Source organism: Nannobrachium achirus (assembly GCF_963921795.1).
Source record: "Nannobrachium achirus genome assembly, chromosome: 9".
Classification (NCBI taxonomy): Eukaryota; Metazoa; Chordata; class Actinopteri; order Myctophiformes; family Myctophidae; genus Nannobrachium; species Nannobrachium achirus.
This window is the reverse complement of record NC_137818.1, coordinates 14,238,493-14,257,045: the sequence shown is the minus strand read 5'-3', so window position 1 is coordinate 14,257,045 and position 18,553 is coordinate 14,238,493. Positions and strand designations below refer to the sequence as shown.

The 18,553-nt window shown below is 46.5% G+C and overlaps 1 protein-coding gene across 2 annotated transcripts in view; it reads left to right on the top strand.

Moving 5' to 3' along the window:
* The window catches only part of znf512b (zinc finger protein 512B), a 123,958-nt gene that overhangs the window by 59,555 nt on the left and 45,850 nt on the right, over positions 1–18,553 (top strand). Inside the window, exons 3-7 of one of the 2 annotated variants that reach the window (XM_080734241.1) lie at positions 7,449–7,528; positions 11,086–11,214; positions 13,214–13,431; positions 14,265–14,608; positions 14,895–14,966. In XM_080734241.1, coding sequence (XP_080590367.1) covers positions 7,449–7,528; positions 11,086–11,214; positions 13,214–13,431; positions 14,265–14,608; positions 14,895–14,966 — 843 coding nt within the window. The remainder of the gene's footprint in view (positions 1–7,448; positions 7,529–11,085; positions 11,215–13,213; positions 13,432–14,264; positions 14,609–14,894; positions 14,967–18,553) is intronic. The other variant, XM_080734242.1, reaches the window with a different exon arrangement.

Genomic DNA, 18,553 nt, shown 5'->3' with positions numbered 1-18,553 from the left:
ATTCCACCTTCCATCATAAGACGCCCTCGTAGAGGGCGCCTTAGCACTCTGAATGGTATCAACCACTTCAGAAGAAAAACCGGCTGCCAGCAGGTTTAACCTTTCACGTGCCAAACCCACAGGTCTAGGACCTGCAGGCCTTGGTGGAAGATCTCCCCCCTGGCCTGACTCAACAGGTCCCTGCACTGAGGCAGCTGCCAACCCGGTTCGCAAAGGAGAGGGGCGATCGCCGATCTCCCCGTGCCCTTGTAGGGAGCCACCAGGAGCATCTCCAGACCGAACCTCCTGACTCTCTCCAGAGTGGGTCGGATTAAGTCGAAGGGGGGAAACGCGTACAGTAGACCTCTCGGCCACGTGTGCGCTAAGGCGTCCAACCCCAAGGGAGGACTGCCCTTCACCGCGAAGAACAACGGACACTTCGTATTCTCCGCTGACGCAAACAGGTCCGCCACTGGCTGACCAAACTTGCGAAAAATCTGGCTCACCACCCTGGGGTGGAGAGACCAATCCTCGTAGCGAGGACCTCCCCTGGACAGGAGATCTGCTCCGCTGTTGAGGAGACCTGGGACGTGTGAGGCCCTGATCGACTTGAGGCGCGACAAGCACCAAACCGTCAATTCTCGAGCCAGACGGTCCAGTGGCAACGACGACAGGCCCCCCTGTTTGTTGACATAAAACATGGCCGTCGTATTGTCTGTCCTGACCAGGACGTGACAATGCAAAATCCAAGGCTCGAAATGCTTGAGCGCCAGGAGTATAGCCATCAACTCCAAATAGTTGATGTGACGACCCCTCATCTCCAGAGGCCAAAGCCCCTGCGCTGTGCGCCCCTCGAAAGTGGCTCCCCATCCACTGAGACTGGCGTCTGTCGTGATCGACTTGTGGGAAACCACCTCGCCAATCGAGACTCCGCTGGTGAGGAACCCCTCCACCAGCCACGGAGACAGGGCGATCGCGCAGGAAGGGGAAACCGTAACCTTCTTGTACTTCAAGGAGGGCGGGATCCCGAGGGATAACATCCATCTTTGAAAAGGTCTCATATGAAACCTGCCCAAACGCAACAGATGTACTGCGGAAGCCATCATTCCCGTCAGTACCATGCAACTCCTGTAAGTGACCTCCTGGCCCACTTGAAAGGAGTCGAGACATTCCCGAAACCTGTCCACCCTCTCCTCTGAGAGACGGGCCGACATGTCGGATGAGTCCAGAAGGACCCCAATGAATGTAAGACGACTTGCTGTAGTCAGCATGCTCTTGCCGTGGTTGACTATGAAACCTAAGGCCTTCAGGTGAGCCAAAACCACTTGTGTGTGACGCGCCACTTCGTGGGCGGAGCTCGCTGAAATCATCCAATCGTCGATGTACGTCGCCAACCTGACGCCCTGCCGTCTCAGCGGGGCGATGGCTGCTTCGGTCACTTTCACGAAAACCCTCGGGCTCAGTGACAGACCGAAAGGGAGTACTGTATACTCGTACAGGCGACCCTCGAAGGCGAACCGAAGGAATTTCCTGTGTGGGGGATAAATCTGGACGTGCTGATAAGCATCCTTCAGATCCACTGAACAGTGGAAATCCCCTTGCCTGACCGACCGTAACATGGTGGGTACTGTTAGCATCCTGAAAACGTACTTCTTCAGGTACACGTTTAGTGCCTTTAGGTCCAGGATGGGACGTAGCCCCCCCCCCTTTTTGGGCACCAGGAAATAACGGCTCCAAAATCCCATGCGGGATTGGGTCCTGTCCAGCTCCACTATAGCACCCTTGCTTAGCAATGAGCTGATCTCTTCTCTCAAAAGACTTGCTTTTAAACCACGTGCTCTGGTATGAATAACCCTGCTCGAAAGCGGGGGTATGTCTGCGAACTGTAACCTGTAACCCCTGGTTATCGTTCGAAATACCCAATGGCTCGGGTTGCATAACTTCCACTGGCGCGCACAGCGTGCTAGCGTGTTTTGAGCGAGAGAAACCCCACCACTGTGCTTCCGTGACGGCGGAGCTTTTTGGCGGCCGGACCGGAAGTGGGGAACCTGCGTATCCGTATCCGGAACGACCGGATGCGGAGCGCAAGGGTTCAATAGGCCGCATGGCGGAAACACCTTCTGGTTGTACCGCTTGACTAGCGGAGCTATTTTGCGGCGGGACCGGAAGTGGGGAACCTGCGTATCCGTATCCGGAACACCCGGATGCGGAGCGCAGGGGTTCAATAGGCCGCAAGGTGGGAACACCTTCCGATTGTACCGCTTGACTAGCGGAGCTCTTTTGCGGCCGGACCGGAAGCGGGGAGCTAGCGAATCCGTATCCGGTGAAACCGGAAGCGTTCGGTTTTGGCTCGATAGAGCGACAGGAAGAGCAAAGCGATTCGACTGATAAACAGACTCGCCCACAACTAAAGCATTCTCCCCTGACAGGAGAGGAACTTTTACGTTTAATACCTGCTCTAAGGCCTTTATGCTTGTCCCTTGACCCGGGCTCATAGTAGGCCGACAGAATTTCTGACTCAAGGTTAAATTCATAGCATCGCTCACGCGAGGGAAAATCCACTCGCGCGCATGAGGAACCATATAATTGTTTGACGTTAACATTACTGGTTGTTGATAAAACCTCTGACTGATTAAAGAGTCCTGACGGGACTCCATCATTCTTACAGGAGGCATGCATAAAGGATTCATGTTGTCGACGCGAGGGATATCCCACTCGCGCGCTTGAGGAACCACATAATTGTTTGACATTAACATTACTGGTTTCTGATAAAACCTGTGATTGATTATCGAGTCCTGACAGGACTTCATCATTACTACAGGAGGCATGCACGATGGGGTCGTCTGTGCTAGTGCGAGAGAGTTGGACAGAGACAGACTTTGTTCTTTCAACATGTTTATTGCCGACACAGGAGGCATCAAAATTAACATTTTCATTTCCCCGACACGGGGTACCGAAAAACGCCCTCGTTTGGGGGGAGGGGGACCGAGAGACACCTCGGACCCCCGCCCCAGCACAATTCCCCTCTTCAGAGTGTCATTTGCGCTGTCCCCTACCGCGGCCACCGCGGTATGAAGACTGCTGCCTGCCATCCTTGGACGGGCGGCGCGGCTGAGCGCGCTCGGGAACTACAGCCTTGGTGCGGGGCCTGTCAGGCGCCCTGGCTGCAGAGGCTCCCCTGGAGGAAGACGAGTGCTTCTTAAAAGAAGCAGAGCGGCCCCTTTCCTTGGCGCGGGAGGAGCGGGACGTCCTCCTAGCTTGCTGCGGTTCATCCTGTGGCACTGTGGTGGACTCGACGATGTCCTTAGCCGCCTTGAAGAAGGTAACTCTACCCTGCAGCAGCTCCAAGCCCCCACCCATGAGGGTGGTGGGACTGTTCTCCATATTTATGAGAGACTTGTACATCTCCCCGCGAGGACCTAGAGGCTTCTCGCCCACGTCCCTCTTAGGCTCGAGGTCGACATAGTCGAGCCAGCGGGCTCTCTCAGACTGGAGGTTGTAGTCCATGGACCTGCCCATCCACTTAACCGCATGCCAATTGACCTTCAGCATGATGTCAAATAGAGTGTTCAGTTCAGCTGTGTGCTCCCCCGTGGGCAGACCTTTGACCAGGTCCTTGGTGGAAGCGAGCAAGAGCTGGATCAGATTTAGGTCCTTAGCGGCCAGAGCAGCGGACCGGTAGGCGTTACGAGCCCTGTCCGACTGCAGCTTGTCCTCCAGGACAGTGAACCCCGGCGGGTTGGTGCCGACGGGGCCAACAAACGGCCCGTTTTTAGCCGTGCCTACATCTTTGTACTGGGGTCTGACGGAACTCAGAAAAGATTGTGCCAACAGGTGGTCCAGGTTAGGGCAGGTGGACATGCCTGCCTCCGCACCGCCCACCAAATCCAGCACAGAGAAAGGCAGCTTCCTGGGGTCTTTATGTGTCTTCCATGAGGAATGGAGGGCCTTGGTGAAACCTTTCACCAGCGGCAGCCTGGAGAGGACATACGGGGCGGGAACCGAAGGCTCCTGCCCGGGCATTTCATCATCATCCTCTGCCTCTTCAGAGGGGAGAGGAGGTGGCAACTCCTCTCCAACTCTGGCCAGAGCTCTCATGTAGACTGTGAGATGATCCAGCATTTCTGCTGCAGAATCGACGTCCTCTGCTCCCGCTTCACTCGCTTGACTGGCGGGTGGAGGGGCAGTGGTGCCTGAGGAGGCCTGGGAGCTCCCTGCGGCGTCCAGTTGACGTGCTGGAGCCGCAGGGGCATTACCTTTCACAGTGACCGTGAGTCGAGAACCCTCGTCCTCGACGGAGTCCTCCTCCTCCTCGGCCGTGTATCCAGAGTATTCAGAACCAGAACCCTCGCTCTGACCGGAGCTCAGGTCCGACTCTCGCCTGAAGGTCTGGACTGTTTTGGTGATGCTCACGTCGAGGGGGACGTCCCCGACGGTCACATCCAAGCGTTTCTTTTTGGGCACCGCGCCCGAAGGGGAAAAGGCTACCGGAGATTTCGTCTGGGTGTTAGCCTTCTTGGTCGCCTTCTTAGCGGCGACTTCACCAGACCCGCCAGCTCCAGTGACAGTGGAGCTAGCTGCGGTCGGTTGCGCGGCAGGCGGTGTCTCATGTAGCACGGCGCCATCTTGACTTGGAATGGCGCGCTGGTTGTCAAGCGGATCTCCGGAAGGCAGCGCCGCACCTTGACCAACGGTGCGGGCCGCCTGGGGAAGGAAAGACTGGGCTGTGGGGTTGAGAGCAGTGGACCCACCTGGTGGAGCGCAGGCCCCGAGGCCTGCCCTGGCTAGGAAGAACCGGTGTATCAGTACATCGTGGTCGTAGGCCACGCAGCAGTCACAGAAAGGTCCTGCTCTCCCCTGAGGACTCAGTGCAGAGAAGGCGTGTGCAACGCCCATGCAGCCGACACAGAGATGGTGAAGATCCTGTCCGTCGATGAGTCCTGGACAGCCTGGACATTGCCTCGGCAGGAAGGCCAGAGGATCCATGGCGAAGCACTGTAGATAGAGTTAACCAGAAGCAGACGAGCTAACAAGCTAACGGCTAAGGCTAGGCCACGCTTGATTCGGGCAGGGCCTGAACAAGCGGTGAGCAGTGTAGCTAACGTTAACAATAGCAGACGAGCTAACAAGCTAACGGCTAATGCTATGCCACGCTTGCTTCGGCGGAGGCCTGAACAAGCAGTAATAATCCTTTGTTATAAAAGGAAATAACCGTCGATTTAGGACGGAACAAGAATAAGTATTCTTAAGTACGGGTTAATTCAACACTCGCCAGTGGGCGACTCCTAATGCCACCGCTTTAGGCTAATGCGCGAAGAATAATAATACAAAGGCTGAGTTTCAACTTATCTGAATGTGATATCGCAGAGAGTGAAAAGAGGATGTTACTTCCGCCTCCGGGGGCTTATATAGCCTGGAGGCGGGTCACTCCGGTTTGAGTGACAGGCCCTTCCTACCTACGTTAGTACGGGAGCTGAAGTAGTTTCTCTGAATGATCGCCAGGGGGCGTCATTACCCAAGTGGGAGGTCATCCTGGAATATTGACAGTAAACAGTACTTTTTTCTTTTCTTACTTCTCTGTAACCTGTAACCTTAAAACTGCTGTGCTGCCTCTGGGCAACTGATTTTCCCCCTTGGGACAATAAAGATATCTAATCTATCTAATCTATCTATCTATCTCGGCCGCACACTTAAAAACTCTCATTCATTCCGAACCATTCAGGCCTTTTTCTTCTCTCCGCTATGAACCGAAGCCATTACGACTAACGTCCTCGTATATTATCAGGTCGAATGTGTGGCGTGGTGCAACCGGATCTATCGTGAGGATAAGGGGACACTGGGTCCTTGAAAAGCCATCCTCCTCGCAGTCTCCAATGTGATGAGTAATGCTTTCGTTGTGTGCCGAGGCGTTGGTGGTGGGGGGGAGGGGGGGGGGGTACCTGGAATTATCTAGGACACAGCTGGACCCCTTCCAAAAAAGCAGCTTCTGTTCAGCTTGGCTTTGGGCGCTTTATGCTGTGAAAATCCTGAGCACCTTAATTCACTGAGACCGGGAGACGCTATCTGTGTTACACGTTAACCACTTTAACCATTATTTTTCTAAACTTTTGGCTATTCAAAAATAGCAGATCTACAAGCTCATATGCATTGAATATGTATATGTTGAATGAATGAATGAATGAATATGTTATATCCATGAGTTGAATACCAAGGACTTCCAGTTCCAACGTAAAAAAGACCATAAAAGGACTTATTTGGGATGTTCCTTTTAGGCAGGGTGTTGTTGTACTTATACTGTACTACATTCTTTTAATGTATTGACTATACTTGTTCTGTTCTCCACTTTTGTCTAATAAAATATTCAATCAATCAATCAGTCAATCAATAAATCAATCAATCAATCAATGTATCCTTTTAAAGCAAGCATTTTGAACACAAATCTTTACTTCTGGGTTGAAATGGGGGTCCTTGACCTTGACATTAAAAAAGCTTTTTTTTCAGAAAACAATTAGGATTTAGAAGAAGTTTTTTTTAGATATTTCAGGTCCAAATAGGTTAATTCACCCCAGAGAGAGAGAGAGAGTGTACAGAAACGGATGGGACCACAGTAAGAGGGTTGGCTGTAAAATTAGCACTCAGGATGTTACGGTGCGGTGTAAGGCATCGGCGCGGTGACGACACCGGCCTATTGTAGTGAATAGTCTTTATCCTGTAAACACGAGGCAGTGATGTAATGGGAGCTAACCTAGAAATGTCTCTCTCATCTCTCCCTCTCCCTCTCTACACTCTCTCTCTCTCTCTACGCGTTCTATCGTTCTGTCCCTCTTCCACCCTTCCTTTTCTCTGTTCTCTTGCTCCTCTCTTTGTGTGTCTCTCTTTGTATCTCTCTCTCTCTTTGTCTCTCTTTCTGTCTCTCTCTCTTTGTCTCTCTCTATTTTACTCTGTCTTTCTTTCCTTTAATTGCTATGATTACTCTGCTGTATGCTGCTGCCAGGTACTGTCTGAAGGCAGATAATCTCTGGAGACAGATTGGCACCGATATCCTAAACCAGGGACGTGCAGAGAATGTTAGAGAGGCAGGGGCTGACATTTCTAAAAGGCCTTTTGGTGAAAATATCGAAAATAGCAGACCTCCAAGTTCACACCGCGCTGCGATGCGTTGTTTGCTTGGAGGTCGGCTATTTTTGGTACTTGATCCCGAATAAACCTTTTCTACATTGAAACTGGACAGAGCTGCCTTGGATCCTTTCTAAGTTCCCCACCTCATCATCACACTGTGGTACCTTTACAACGAAATGGAACTAGATCTGTTGTCCTAAATTAATATACCCTTTCCAAAGTTAACAGTTCTTTTTATCACTCACGGATCCACGCAGCGCTTCTACTTCTTTTATCTACTCATAAAAAGGTTTTTACTTTGAAACATTGAACCTAAAACCTCTCCCACTCTCTCTCTCTTTGTGTGTCAGGTCCTGTGTGTGGCGAGGCAGCTGAAGGGAAGAGGAAAGGCCGCCCCAAGGCAGAGGTTCAGGAGCTCCGAAGCATCCCTGTGAGTCTGGTGGCTTTATGTCTTGTTTGCATCCAAAGCAAAGCATGTACGTTACATTTCCTTTACAACAGGGGTCTTCAACAGGGGGTCCGGGACCCATAGGAGGGGGTCCTCAAAGTTACTACAGGGGGTCCTCCAAATCTTTGTGTGATAGAAACTTCCCCCCCCCCCCCTTTTTTTTTATGAACCACTTGAACCCTGGCGTCCATATTCTGAGAACCTTTGCCAAAAATAGCGGATCTACAAGCTCACAAGGGCGAGGCGTTGTGAGCTTGTAGATCGTCTGTTTTCGGCAAAGAGCTTTGGTGTAGAGGGGAAAAAGAGCAGACTAAGTACAGAGTGAAAAGTCAAGTTTATTAAGTATTGACGGTTCAAGTGGTTAAATATCTGGAAACACAAACTGACGTGAATCCAAAATACACTGGTGATTGTGCTGTCAAATGATGAAACTATACGGAATCTATGAACAGGTTGTGGGGGTCCCTGCTTCATCAATCTCTCAACTAAGGGGTCATTGGCCTGAAAACGTTGAAGACCCCTACTTCACAAGTAATGTTACTTGAACCATTTCAATCCCACTAGTGTCTTTACTTGCGCCATCAGAGCGCACAAGTACTACTTTCTGTTTCCGGCTGTCTGTTTCCGGCTTTCCCCACAATCTGGATGCCGGGGTTTCAGTGGTTAAGTAACATTTAGAGGTACATTTTACTTCACTTGAGCGTTTTCAGTTTGTCAATACAAAAGGCCTGGCAGCTCTGCAGTGTTGTCGTGTACACACAGCACACACCCTTGGTATTGTCTCTGGAGTCAGACAATTATTCCACAATCTTCCAGCGCTATATAGAGTGTCTGTAACTAACTGTACTACACTGTATACGCCCCACTGAGAGCCCAGCGAAGGGAGTTGTTGTTGTCGTCGTTTGTCATTTCCGTTCACGAGAATATATTTCCCTTTTGTGCTTAGCAGCAACCTAGATATGCTTGGACTAATTTGTAGTTGTAGTTGTTTACAGTATAGGACAAGTTTACACGACTACAGTGATGAAATGGAAGTGGAGGGGGGAGGAAGACATGTTTCAGTGCTTCTGTGTACAGCAGTGGCGTCAGTTCAGCAAAAGCTAAAGTAATATGGCAACATGACTGGTGTCTTGCACACGCGCAAAGGCGCACGTGCAAGACACCAGACATGTTGCCATACCTTAGCAACAGGCATGATGAATTTAATTTTAAGAAATGTCACTTTCAACGCCACTTTCACTTTCAATTATTCAACTCTTAATGAAAACATTAAGAGTTGAAAACATCTGTAATCAACGGCAATCGACTAATCAAGGGCTTAAATGGTTGCATCAGATGTGCAAATCTGGCCTGACTAGAAGTTTGTTGACTTAATGACTGTGATTAACATGGCTCAGCTCAGACTAAGGAATGGTCAGAAAAGTTCAGAGAAGAGATTATTGCTTAGTTCAAAAAAAGGAAAAGGATATAAAACAATTGCAAAGTCAAAGGAACAGTGGCTACACTAAAAAACAAATTTGTCAGAGGAGGTTGAATAATTTCGAGCACAACTGTATGTGGCAATGCCTAAGTGGTATGCGCCTGGATCAGTAGGCCAGTGGGCACCCCGTGTGTGTGTTTTAAAAGAAATAAATTATGAACCAGAGCTTATTGACCAAATAATAATGACATTGAATCCACTGAAACACAAGATCTTTTTTTCCCCATTTGCAAGTTGTAGAGAAGCATCGAAAGCCGAACAAGCTTTCGACTGTCGGATAGCAGCGGGCTTGTTGTTGAAAAAGACACCAAGCCATACAGTATAGGCTATTTTTAGCTCCATACAGTAGCAGCCGTCTGTCAGTGTCTGCTCTCTGGTGTATTCTGCAACCTTTTTGTCACACTTTCCAACGAATCACATCTGCTGTTCTCACAACTTCATTCCACTGCCAGTCTGTAGTAATCTGTAGTGGTCTGTTTTGTTTGTGGAGAGCTACCTTTAGAGCGAGGGTCTTCAACAGGGGGTCCGGGACCCATAGGGGGTCCTCAGAGTTACTACAGGGGTTCCTCCGAATCTTTGTGTGATAGAAACTTTTTTTTATGAACCATTTGAACCCTAGCGTCCATATTCTGAGAACTTTAGCCAAAAATATACGATCTACAAGCTCACAATGCCTCGCTCTGCGAGGCGTTGTGTGCTTGTAGATCGTCTATTTTCGGAAAAGAGGTTTGGTGTAGGGAAAAAGAGCAGACTAAGTACAGAGCGAAAAGTCAAGTTTATTAAGTATTGGCGGTTCAAGTGGTTAAATATCTGAAAACACAAACGGACATGAATCCAAAATACACGACTGTGCTGTCAAACAATGAAACTATATGGAATCTATGACAAGGTTGTGGTGGTCCCTGCTTCATCTCTCTCTCAACTAAGGGGTCCTTGGCCTGAAAACGTTGAAGACCCTTGCTTTAGAGGTTCTGTCTGACAGCGACAATTTCTTATGACATCAAATTTTATTATTTTTTATTTTGAGGTTTTCATGTTTCCTGACCTCAATTACACCAAAAGAAAACTGAACGTTCAACATTCAGTGGTTTGTCTGTAATCTGTAGTTTTTTTGAATAATTAGGCTCAGAAAGGTGAGCTATTTTGTCTCTGGACGTACGCATCATCATCATCCAGGGGAGGGTGTGGTTGTAGGGGAGGGTGAATCAAACTTAAGTGATTAATGTTAAATGGTGCATTGGACCGATGCAAACACAATGTAAAGTAACAGCAAAGGTGATGCACCCTACAACCACAGCCTCCCCTGGATGATGATGTTTACAACCAGAGACAAATGAACTCACCTTTCTGAGCCTAATTATTCCAAAAACTACAGATTTCAGAAAAACCACTGAATGTTGAAAGGTCAGGGTTCTTTTTGGTGTAATTGATGTCAGAAAACATGAAAAAAAAAAAGGCTAAGAATAAAAATAAAATAAAAAAACTGATGTCATAAGACCTTTAAATTGTGTGAACCAACAGTCTACATCAGGGTTCCCCAATAGGCGGCCCGTGGGCCATTTGCGGCCCGCGGGGGGCTACTGTCTGGCCCACACAAACCCCGGCAATAATAGTGGTATAAGAGCAGCAACAACACTAGTATATCGTCATTGTCGAGTGGAAATCTCGTATCTCCAAATTTGTACGTTCTTTCGCAAATCATACAAGGCCGTCGCACAAAAGTAGTGAAAACAGACGATCTACAAGCACACGCGTTGTGTGCTTGTAGATCGGCTGTTTTCACTAGTTTAAATAATTTTTAAAATGATGAATGCAAAACGAATGGTTTTGGACATACAAGATTTTCACCCGACAACGACGATATCTGAACTGTCGCAGTCAGTCGCTGGAGTAGCAGGAGCGCCGCCGTCGCCCCCTGCAATGTTGTGGCCCTCAGCTTGGTACCCCAGACATAATTCGGCCCTTGGGGAAAACTAATTGGGGAACCCTGGTCTACATACATACAGGCCTGACACCCGGCCCTCATGTTGACATGTTGCTGGTGTTTCTATACGGGCAGGCCCATATGATAGCCCAGTGGAAGGAGGAGTTTAAGCGGCGCTCCAGGGTAAAGTGTCCCAGTTCGGGCTGCTGGTTAGAATTCCCAAGCATCTATGGTGTGAAGTACCACTACCAGCGCTGCCAAGGGGTGAGAGCCAATGGCCTGCAACTACTTCTACTCTCTCTCTCTCTCTCTCTCTCTCTCTCCCCCAAACACACACGCTTGTATTGCTATACTTGTTGAGGACATCAACATGTTAACCATAAACTTTTTGTTTACATAGTTTTATTGGGGGTATCTTGCAGATTACAGTAGTCAAAGGACAATGAATCAGTTTACCCTTTTGAATAAGAAGAAAAAGGACAAACATACAGTAAGACAATAACAGACAAGGGGGAAAAAAAAACTGAAACCCTCCCACCCAAAAAGAATATACAACAAATCAACCAAAAAAAGAAATTGTTGACAGCATCAAGGACAGCAAACATTAGATAATAACCGAAAGTGCTATTGAGGAAAATATAACCCAGACTGTTCTCAGGCACTTGAGGGGCCTACGTTTGGATCAGTTACATTTAATCATTCTATTAATTCGTCTGAAGGTCGAGCGATCTCCTTGTGCACACTGTTGGCTAAACTTCTAATACTGCAACAATGGAAATCTGAATCTAGCCCTTCATTTCAGCAATGGCTCAGAGACTTGGGCAACGTGCTCCATATGGAGAGAATTCGGTACTCAATTATCAAGAAAGACCAACTATTTTTGAAAATATGGCAGACTCTGTTGGTACTGTGGTCGGTCTCCTGTGACAGAGACCGTGCTCGGGATGTCCCCTCAAATGTTAACCCTAATTTTTACTTACTTGTTTGTCTGTATCGTGCACCGAAAATAGCACAAGCCGATGTGAAATTAACCCCAAACCGAGTATTTTCCTTGCTGTCAAGTTTTACTTGAAAGCCTAAACATGAAACAACCATTTCTCATGTGAACTTGTTGGGACATTTGGTGCTCACAAGTATAGTAAAAACAGGTACACACACACACACACACACACACACACACACACACACACACACACACACACACACACACACACACACACACACACACACACACACACACACACACACACACACACACACACACACACACACACACACACACACACACACACACACACACACTCACAAACGCGCGCGCGTGCGCGCACACACACACACACACACACACACACACACACACACACACACACACACATACACACACACACACACACACACACACACACACAAACCTCAGTAGACCTAAATATTGGCAATGAACTACAGAAGTAATTTGGTCAAATTAGCACAGTATATTACAAAAACTATTTTAATTATCTTTCCCGCATTGTTATTATAGCGGTAGGGGAGGGGATGGGGAGGAAATTAATGTGAACATCAATTTATAATAGTTGGTGACAATAACAAGAAGTCTTTTCATAATTAAAAGGGTAACATTCGACCTTGCCAGGTGGGGTTTGACACCTGCCAAAAACACTAATATTTATGTACAGCACTTAACCACTAAATAATACACCTGTTTATTACCTTTTCTTTGTGTTTGTGACCAATAGGGATGCCATCCCTATTGGGACTATCATCGTGATAAGAATTCATCGTGATAAGAAACACTCACAATAATCGTATCGTGGAGATATAAATTGATTGAATTTATCCTCCGTCATGCACTGGGATCAATTCAACTTTTATTTGCCGAGCTGCATATCCGGTACCATTTAAACCCTCTATAATTGGTAAAACTGACCTGGAAATAACATACTTTATACAGTCTTTTTTTCCCCACTCTCTACCAAATCTTTTTGCCAAAATATAGCCGATATACAAGCTCACAACGCGTCGTAACGCGACGCGTTGTGATCTACAAGTGGTGTGAGCTTGTAGATCTGCTATTTTTTGGCAAATGTTCCACCCCCCAGGATAATGGATATTGGGGGATATTTCGACTATCGCGATAATATCGTAAATCGCAAATTTCTTTTGGTCACAATGATCGTGACATGAAATGTTCATATCATCCCATCCCTAGTGACCAACCTGGTTATTGTTATGCTACCCCCCCAACCCCCCATCATGTCCATATCAGGCTACGCTGGCAGAGAAGCTGAGTCATGGCTGCCCCTACTGCGAGGCGGTGTTTGCCACCAAGGTGCGCCTGCAGAAGCACAAGCTGTGGAACCATCCGGACCGCGTGGGCACCGAGCCCAAAGAGCAGCACCCCAGGGTGGGCACGGAGCCCAAAGAGCAGCAGCAGCACCCCAAGCTGCACAAGACCCCCAACGTCAAGGCCAACGCCAAGAAGAGGTGACCTGGGTTTATAGCTGCAGTGTTAACTCATTGATTGCCTCGATTAAAAAAAGACTTTCTGGTTATATTGCCACGCTATTTTATATTTCTTACCTTTTAATGTGCTTGTGAAGTGTCGCGCAATCGTGCAAGCTGTAAGTAATCCATGAGCAGTGAAACAAATTGAGCTTCCTACTGTAAGTGCTACCAGCCCAGAGCTACAGTACAAGCTAGCGATTTACACAATATCATAGAGTGGGGACTGGCAGGAAGGTGAAACAGAGAAAAGGGCTGTTTCTTCCATGGTTTAACATGGAAGTCTATGGAGAATGGGTCTGTATCCGTCCCAGACCGGAAGCACTATGTCTGGGGCATTTCGGCACTGTGTTGCGGCGATGTTAGCTGGCTCTGTTTACATAGGAAGTAAACAGAGACAGGAAGTGGCGGGTTGTTTCGACCCCAAAAAATGCAGATCCGGCTTCGTTTCCGGTCCAAATCGGAAGCACTATCTTAGGGGCACTTATGATCGGCGATCCGATTTTGGATTGTTTTTAATCAAATCTAATTAATCTAAACGTGGGAAACTCGAATTGCGGTGCAATCAATTAGTTAATTCACAATCACAACTCTATACATCCCCTTACCTTTGAAAATCTGTTCAGAGGACGTCTTCACCGGGGGACCAGTCTGGTGGGGTGTGGACGAGAGGGTTCCAATCAAGTGTTATCTCTTAAGTTGCAACAACATACTTTAGTTGCCATTCGCAACAACACGCATGACGTTGCTGTCGAGCCATATCTCAACTTATTGTTGTATTTCTTTTCCGTTAAAATCATTGCCTCCCCCCCCAGGCCAATGGAGAACAGCCCTCCCTCGCCGGTGTTCTTCAAAGTGAAGAAGACTCACGAGGTGTCCACGCCGTCGCAGAACGGCGAGCTAGCCAGGAGCGACAGGAGACAGCAACACAGCCACAGCCACAGCCATAGCCAGCCGCCACAGCAGCAGCAGCAGCAACAACCCAGTAGCCTTCAGCAGTCTCACCATCACCACCACCAACAACAGCCTGCCCAGTCCCCGTCCCACACCTCCCACTCCCACCAGAGCACCTCGTCCGACGCCGGGGGTAGCGAGAGCGAGGGGGGCAGCCTCCCGCCGCCCTTCCACGACGAGGAGGATCCAGAGAGAATGAGGCACAGTAAGATTAAACCACATCAACCACTAGCAGGCACAGATTCTGCATGCCATGGCATCATGTGATTTGGTGTAGAGTGAAAACAAGGAGGGGGGCAGGTACTTTGGCTGAGAGGGTTGGAGGGTTGGGCTGAGAGGGTTGCCTCTCAGCCGTTATAAAATACCAGGTAACCACATGCCTCTTGTGGCTTATTGCTTCATTTAAGCACAGTACTTGAGTAAATGTACTCAAGTTACTTTACACCACCGGTGAGTTTGACCATAACTCTGCGTTGTCTTTTTTGAGCCAGGACGGAAACAGAAGACCCCCAAGAAGTTCACGGGAGAGCAGCCCTCTATCTCGGGAACGTTTGGACTGAAAGGTAACAATATACAGTAGATCCTTTAAAGTTGTACCGTGTACCATGTACAGTATAAACAGTATACTGTAGCTCTCAACCTGCCAGGTTGTTTTTCCCTGACAGGGAAACTGCTTCCCCTGCGGTCTCTCTCCTTCCCTTATTGAGTGAAACAATGGAATCAGCCGGTTTGGGAGTGTAATATAAATGACTGAACAAGTGAAGGAATGGAAAGGAGCGTAATGGGACTGGATGATCCATCATTGTTATACAGTACAGCCAGTCTACCGCAGTTTCCCCCGTGATGATTCATTGGATAACGTAATCCACCAGAGGACAAATATAGTGCAGCTGGGAGATGGGAAGCAGCTGAATACAGTACCAGTGGTTCTCAACCTGTGGGTCGGGACCCCCAGGGGGGGTCCCCAAATAATTTTGGGGGATCCCCAGATGATTAACTTAATGTGAAACATTGTTTTCTCATTCCACAGTAAACAAACCGACATAAAGTTTAAGTGTATATGGGGTATATGCACATTTCTAAAGTGACAATTAAGGCCTTTTTAATACCTCTAAAATGACAAATTAAACATTGGCCAAACTGTCAAATATTAGAGGCAGACATTGTGAAAATAGCAGATCTACATGCTCACAACGCCTCGCAACGTGAGGCGTTGTGAGCATGTAAATCGGCTATTTTCACAATAGAACCGTGTTATACAAAATGTAACGCCTCAACTCTTAGTGCTCATCAGGGTGCCCAGTTCAAATATGATTATTTTGGGGGTAGCAGCCTGAAAAGGTTGAGGACCACTGAACTATACCATGCTACGCCACGGTGTGGTCCTCTGCCACCCGGAACCTATTTTTGGTGAATAAAACGCTGTATAAGTACCATCAACATGTCTTGAATATGAAAATTAAGCTTATGTAACCCGTGTCTGGACAATAATACAGTTATTAAAGACCAGGCACTCAAAGAATGTGTGGACTAGATAAGCAGAAGACTCTAGATTCGTGGAGGGAGATGGTTGCTGTTTGTACAACAGAATGAAGCACAATGAGACTGATCTAACTTTCAAAGGTAAGAGATAGATGTTTTTTTCTTTTGTTATTAGTTTCTCTGTACCTTTTAGTTTTATTTAGTAGCAGGCAAAATAGTGAAACAACTGCTAAAATGTTTAAACAACCCAAAGAAAGAATAAAATAAATAAAATAAAATACCTGAATGACCAAAATGTATTTGGTTAATAACCCTCTATTTTATGTTGTAATATCCCTGGTTCCAAAAGGCTTCCGCTATTTATCTGTTTTATTATACTTTTATGTTCTGTGTTGACCTATTTTTGTCTCTTTTTAAATGTGATTTGTTGCTAGATTTTAAAGCTATGTAATGAAATCTATTATTGTTGTTAACCGTCTGTGGAACCAGGGCTCCTATTTTAACTCAAAATCTTCCTCAACTTGAAACCTCTTGAAAATTACCAAAATGTAAACACCAACCTCTATAAAGAGTAAAGAAAAATACAATCGATAATAAACCCAAAATATACAGTCCAAGTTTGTATCTTTCGATCAAATACTAATGAATCAAAAATCAAGTAATGAACAAAATGCAAACTGTTCAATTGAACAACAATCACTCAAGTTACAATTAATCTTTTCTCTTGTTTTCTCGCTCTTTTTATCCTTCAGTTTGTTCTTCTGTTCGGTTTGTATGGTCGGCGGACCACTTGCTGCTGTGTTACTTTTGTTTAGATTATCCCAGTGTGTAGGAATGAACCAGGCAACAGTACTTGTCCTACCACTACTGTAGACAAAGGCACACTTTAACTCTTTCCTCTTCTTTCAGGTTACAGGTCGACTCTCAAGGGCCGCTCGCCAGTCTGCATGCTGCTTTAGGACTCCAGGAAAGATGAACAGGCTGCAGACGATTCCAGGATCCAACTAACAGTTCAATTCCAAACAACAAAAAAACCCGGCCTTGAAAACAAAGCCAGAAGACTCATTAGTAGTCTTATCTAAAATAGCACCATCTTAAACCCATATAAATCATCCCTTTGTATTCATGTTCTCAACATTGACATATGTGTGATTAAACTGAAGGTATAATCAACTACAGGTATCTTATTGGGTTACTGTTCCCCTCATTAAAGTGAAACCATCATTGTAAACACATGCTTCAAAAGTGTCATTTCCTATAACACCATGTTCACCATTAAATTACTTTTAGTGATCTATTTAGTCAAATGGAGCCTTACCAAGGGAGATGCCTCATAGAACATTGCTGGGCTGCTCTGCAGTGGAATGTAGAAATAATTACTAGCAAAACAAAACGTTTTTGCTAGTTTCTCTCTAAAGGCTTATTTCTTCATAAAACCTTCTGGTTCTGCTCACTAAAGTCACTTCTCAAACAAAAATATCCGTTAATCACTTCAAAAAGAATTATTTACACTCAGACAATCCCACAGCTCCTGTCCTCTGTCTCATGAAGGCAAAGTCAAAAACCAGGAAGCATGTCTCTACACTTCCTGGTCTGAAAAGCACCTGATTGGCTAACTCAGCCAACTCACAGCAAGCAATGTTCTTATTGGCTTACAAAACGCCCCCTTTTAGATTGACTGCTGCTCTCACCAATCACACTCCATGTCATGTTACCACCATCATTTTAACCCCTGAAATGCCAGTTCAGTTATTGTGTTGACACTGGGTTTAAATTATTTGTTGGTTCGTTTTTCCAGCACATATTTAGGTCACTAGTAAATATGTTGATATCCTATTTATTTGTTACAGAGTAGAACATTGTTTTAATTATTCTCTCCGTTTATCCTTAAGTCATTTAACCCTGGGTTACACTTAGCTATAGAAAAAATGTATAAAAAGAGGCATACGGAAATATTACAGTAACGATCTCTTGGCATCACTTGGTATTTCACGTCATATGCTCTCTCATATAGCTCAGAACACGCTGAAGAACAACATTAAAATTCCAGGCATTTCTTACATCAGTTTTTTGCCACAAAGCAACAACCTCTTTGCTTGGTAGACCTTTGGTCTACCTGCTTCCTCTATTGACAAATGTAGGTCGTGACCTGTGGTCACGTACTGTAGGAACTACTGGTGGTGGTGCGCGATAGGCTTTTGATGTCATCCCAATCCATCCGCGCAAATTAATTATCCGCCCATTATCCAACCGCATTAATTATATTATCCAAATTATATATCCGCATCCATCCTCATCCGCAACTTAATTCCATTTCTGGAAGCTATTCCCCGTTAGTTTTCTTAATTGTGCGATCACAGAAATGCATTGATTTAGCCTACGGAATGTCCGTTCGTCTTTTTCTTTTTCTTTTTCTTTTGTGAGTCGGTGCTGCGCTGATGCAGACAGGCAGGCAGGCAGGCAGGCAGACACACACACACACACAGAGAGAGAGAGAGAGAGAGAGATAGAGAGAGAGATAGAGAGAGAGAGAGAAACAAAGTGGACACAGCTGTTTAGTTTTATCGTGCTGGACATTGCCTGATGCTTTACAAATTATACAAAATAACACACACTCACAAGCATACAGAGATTTTGCTTTTTATTGATAGATATATTATGTCATAAT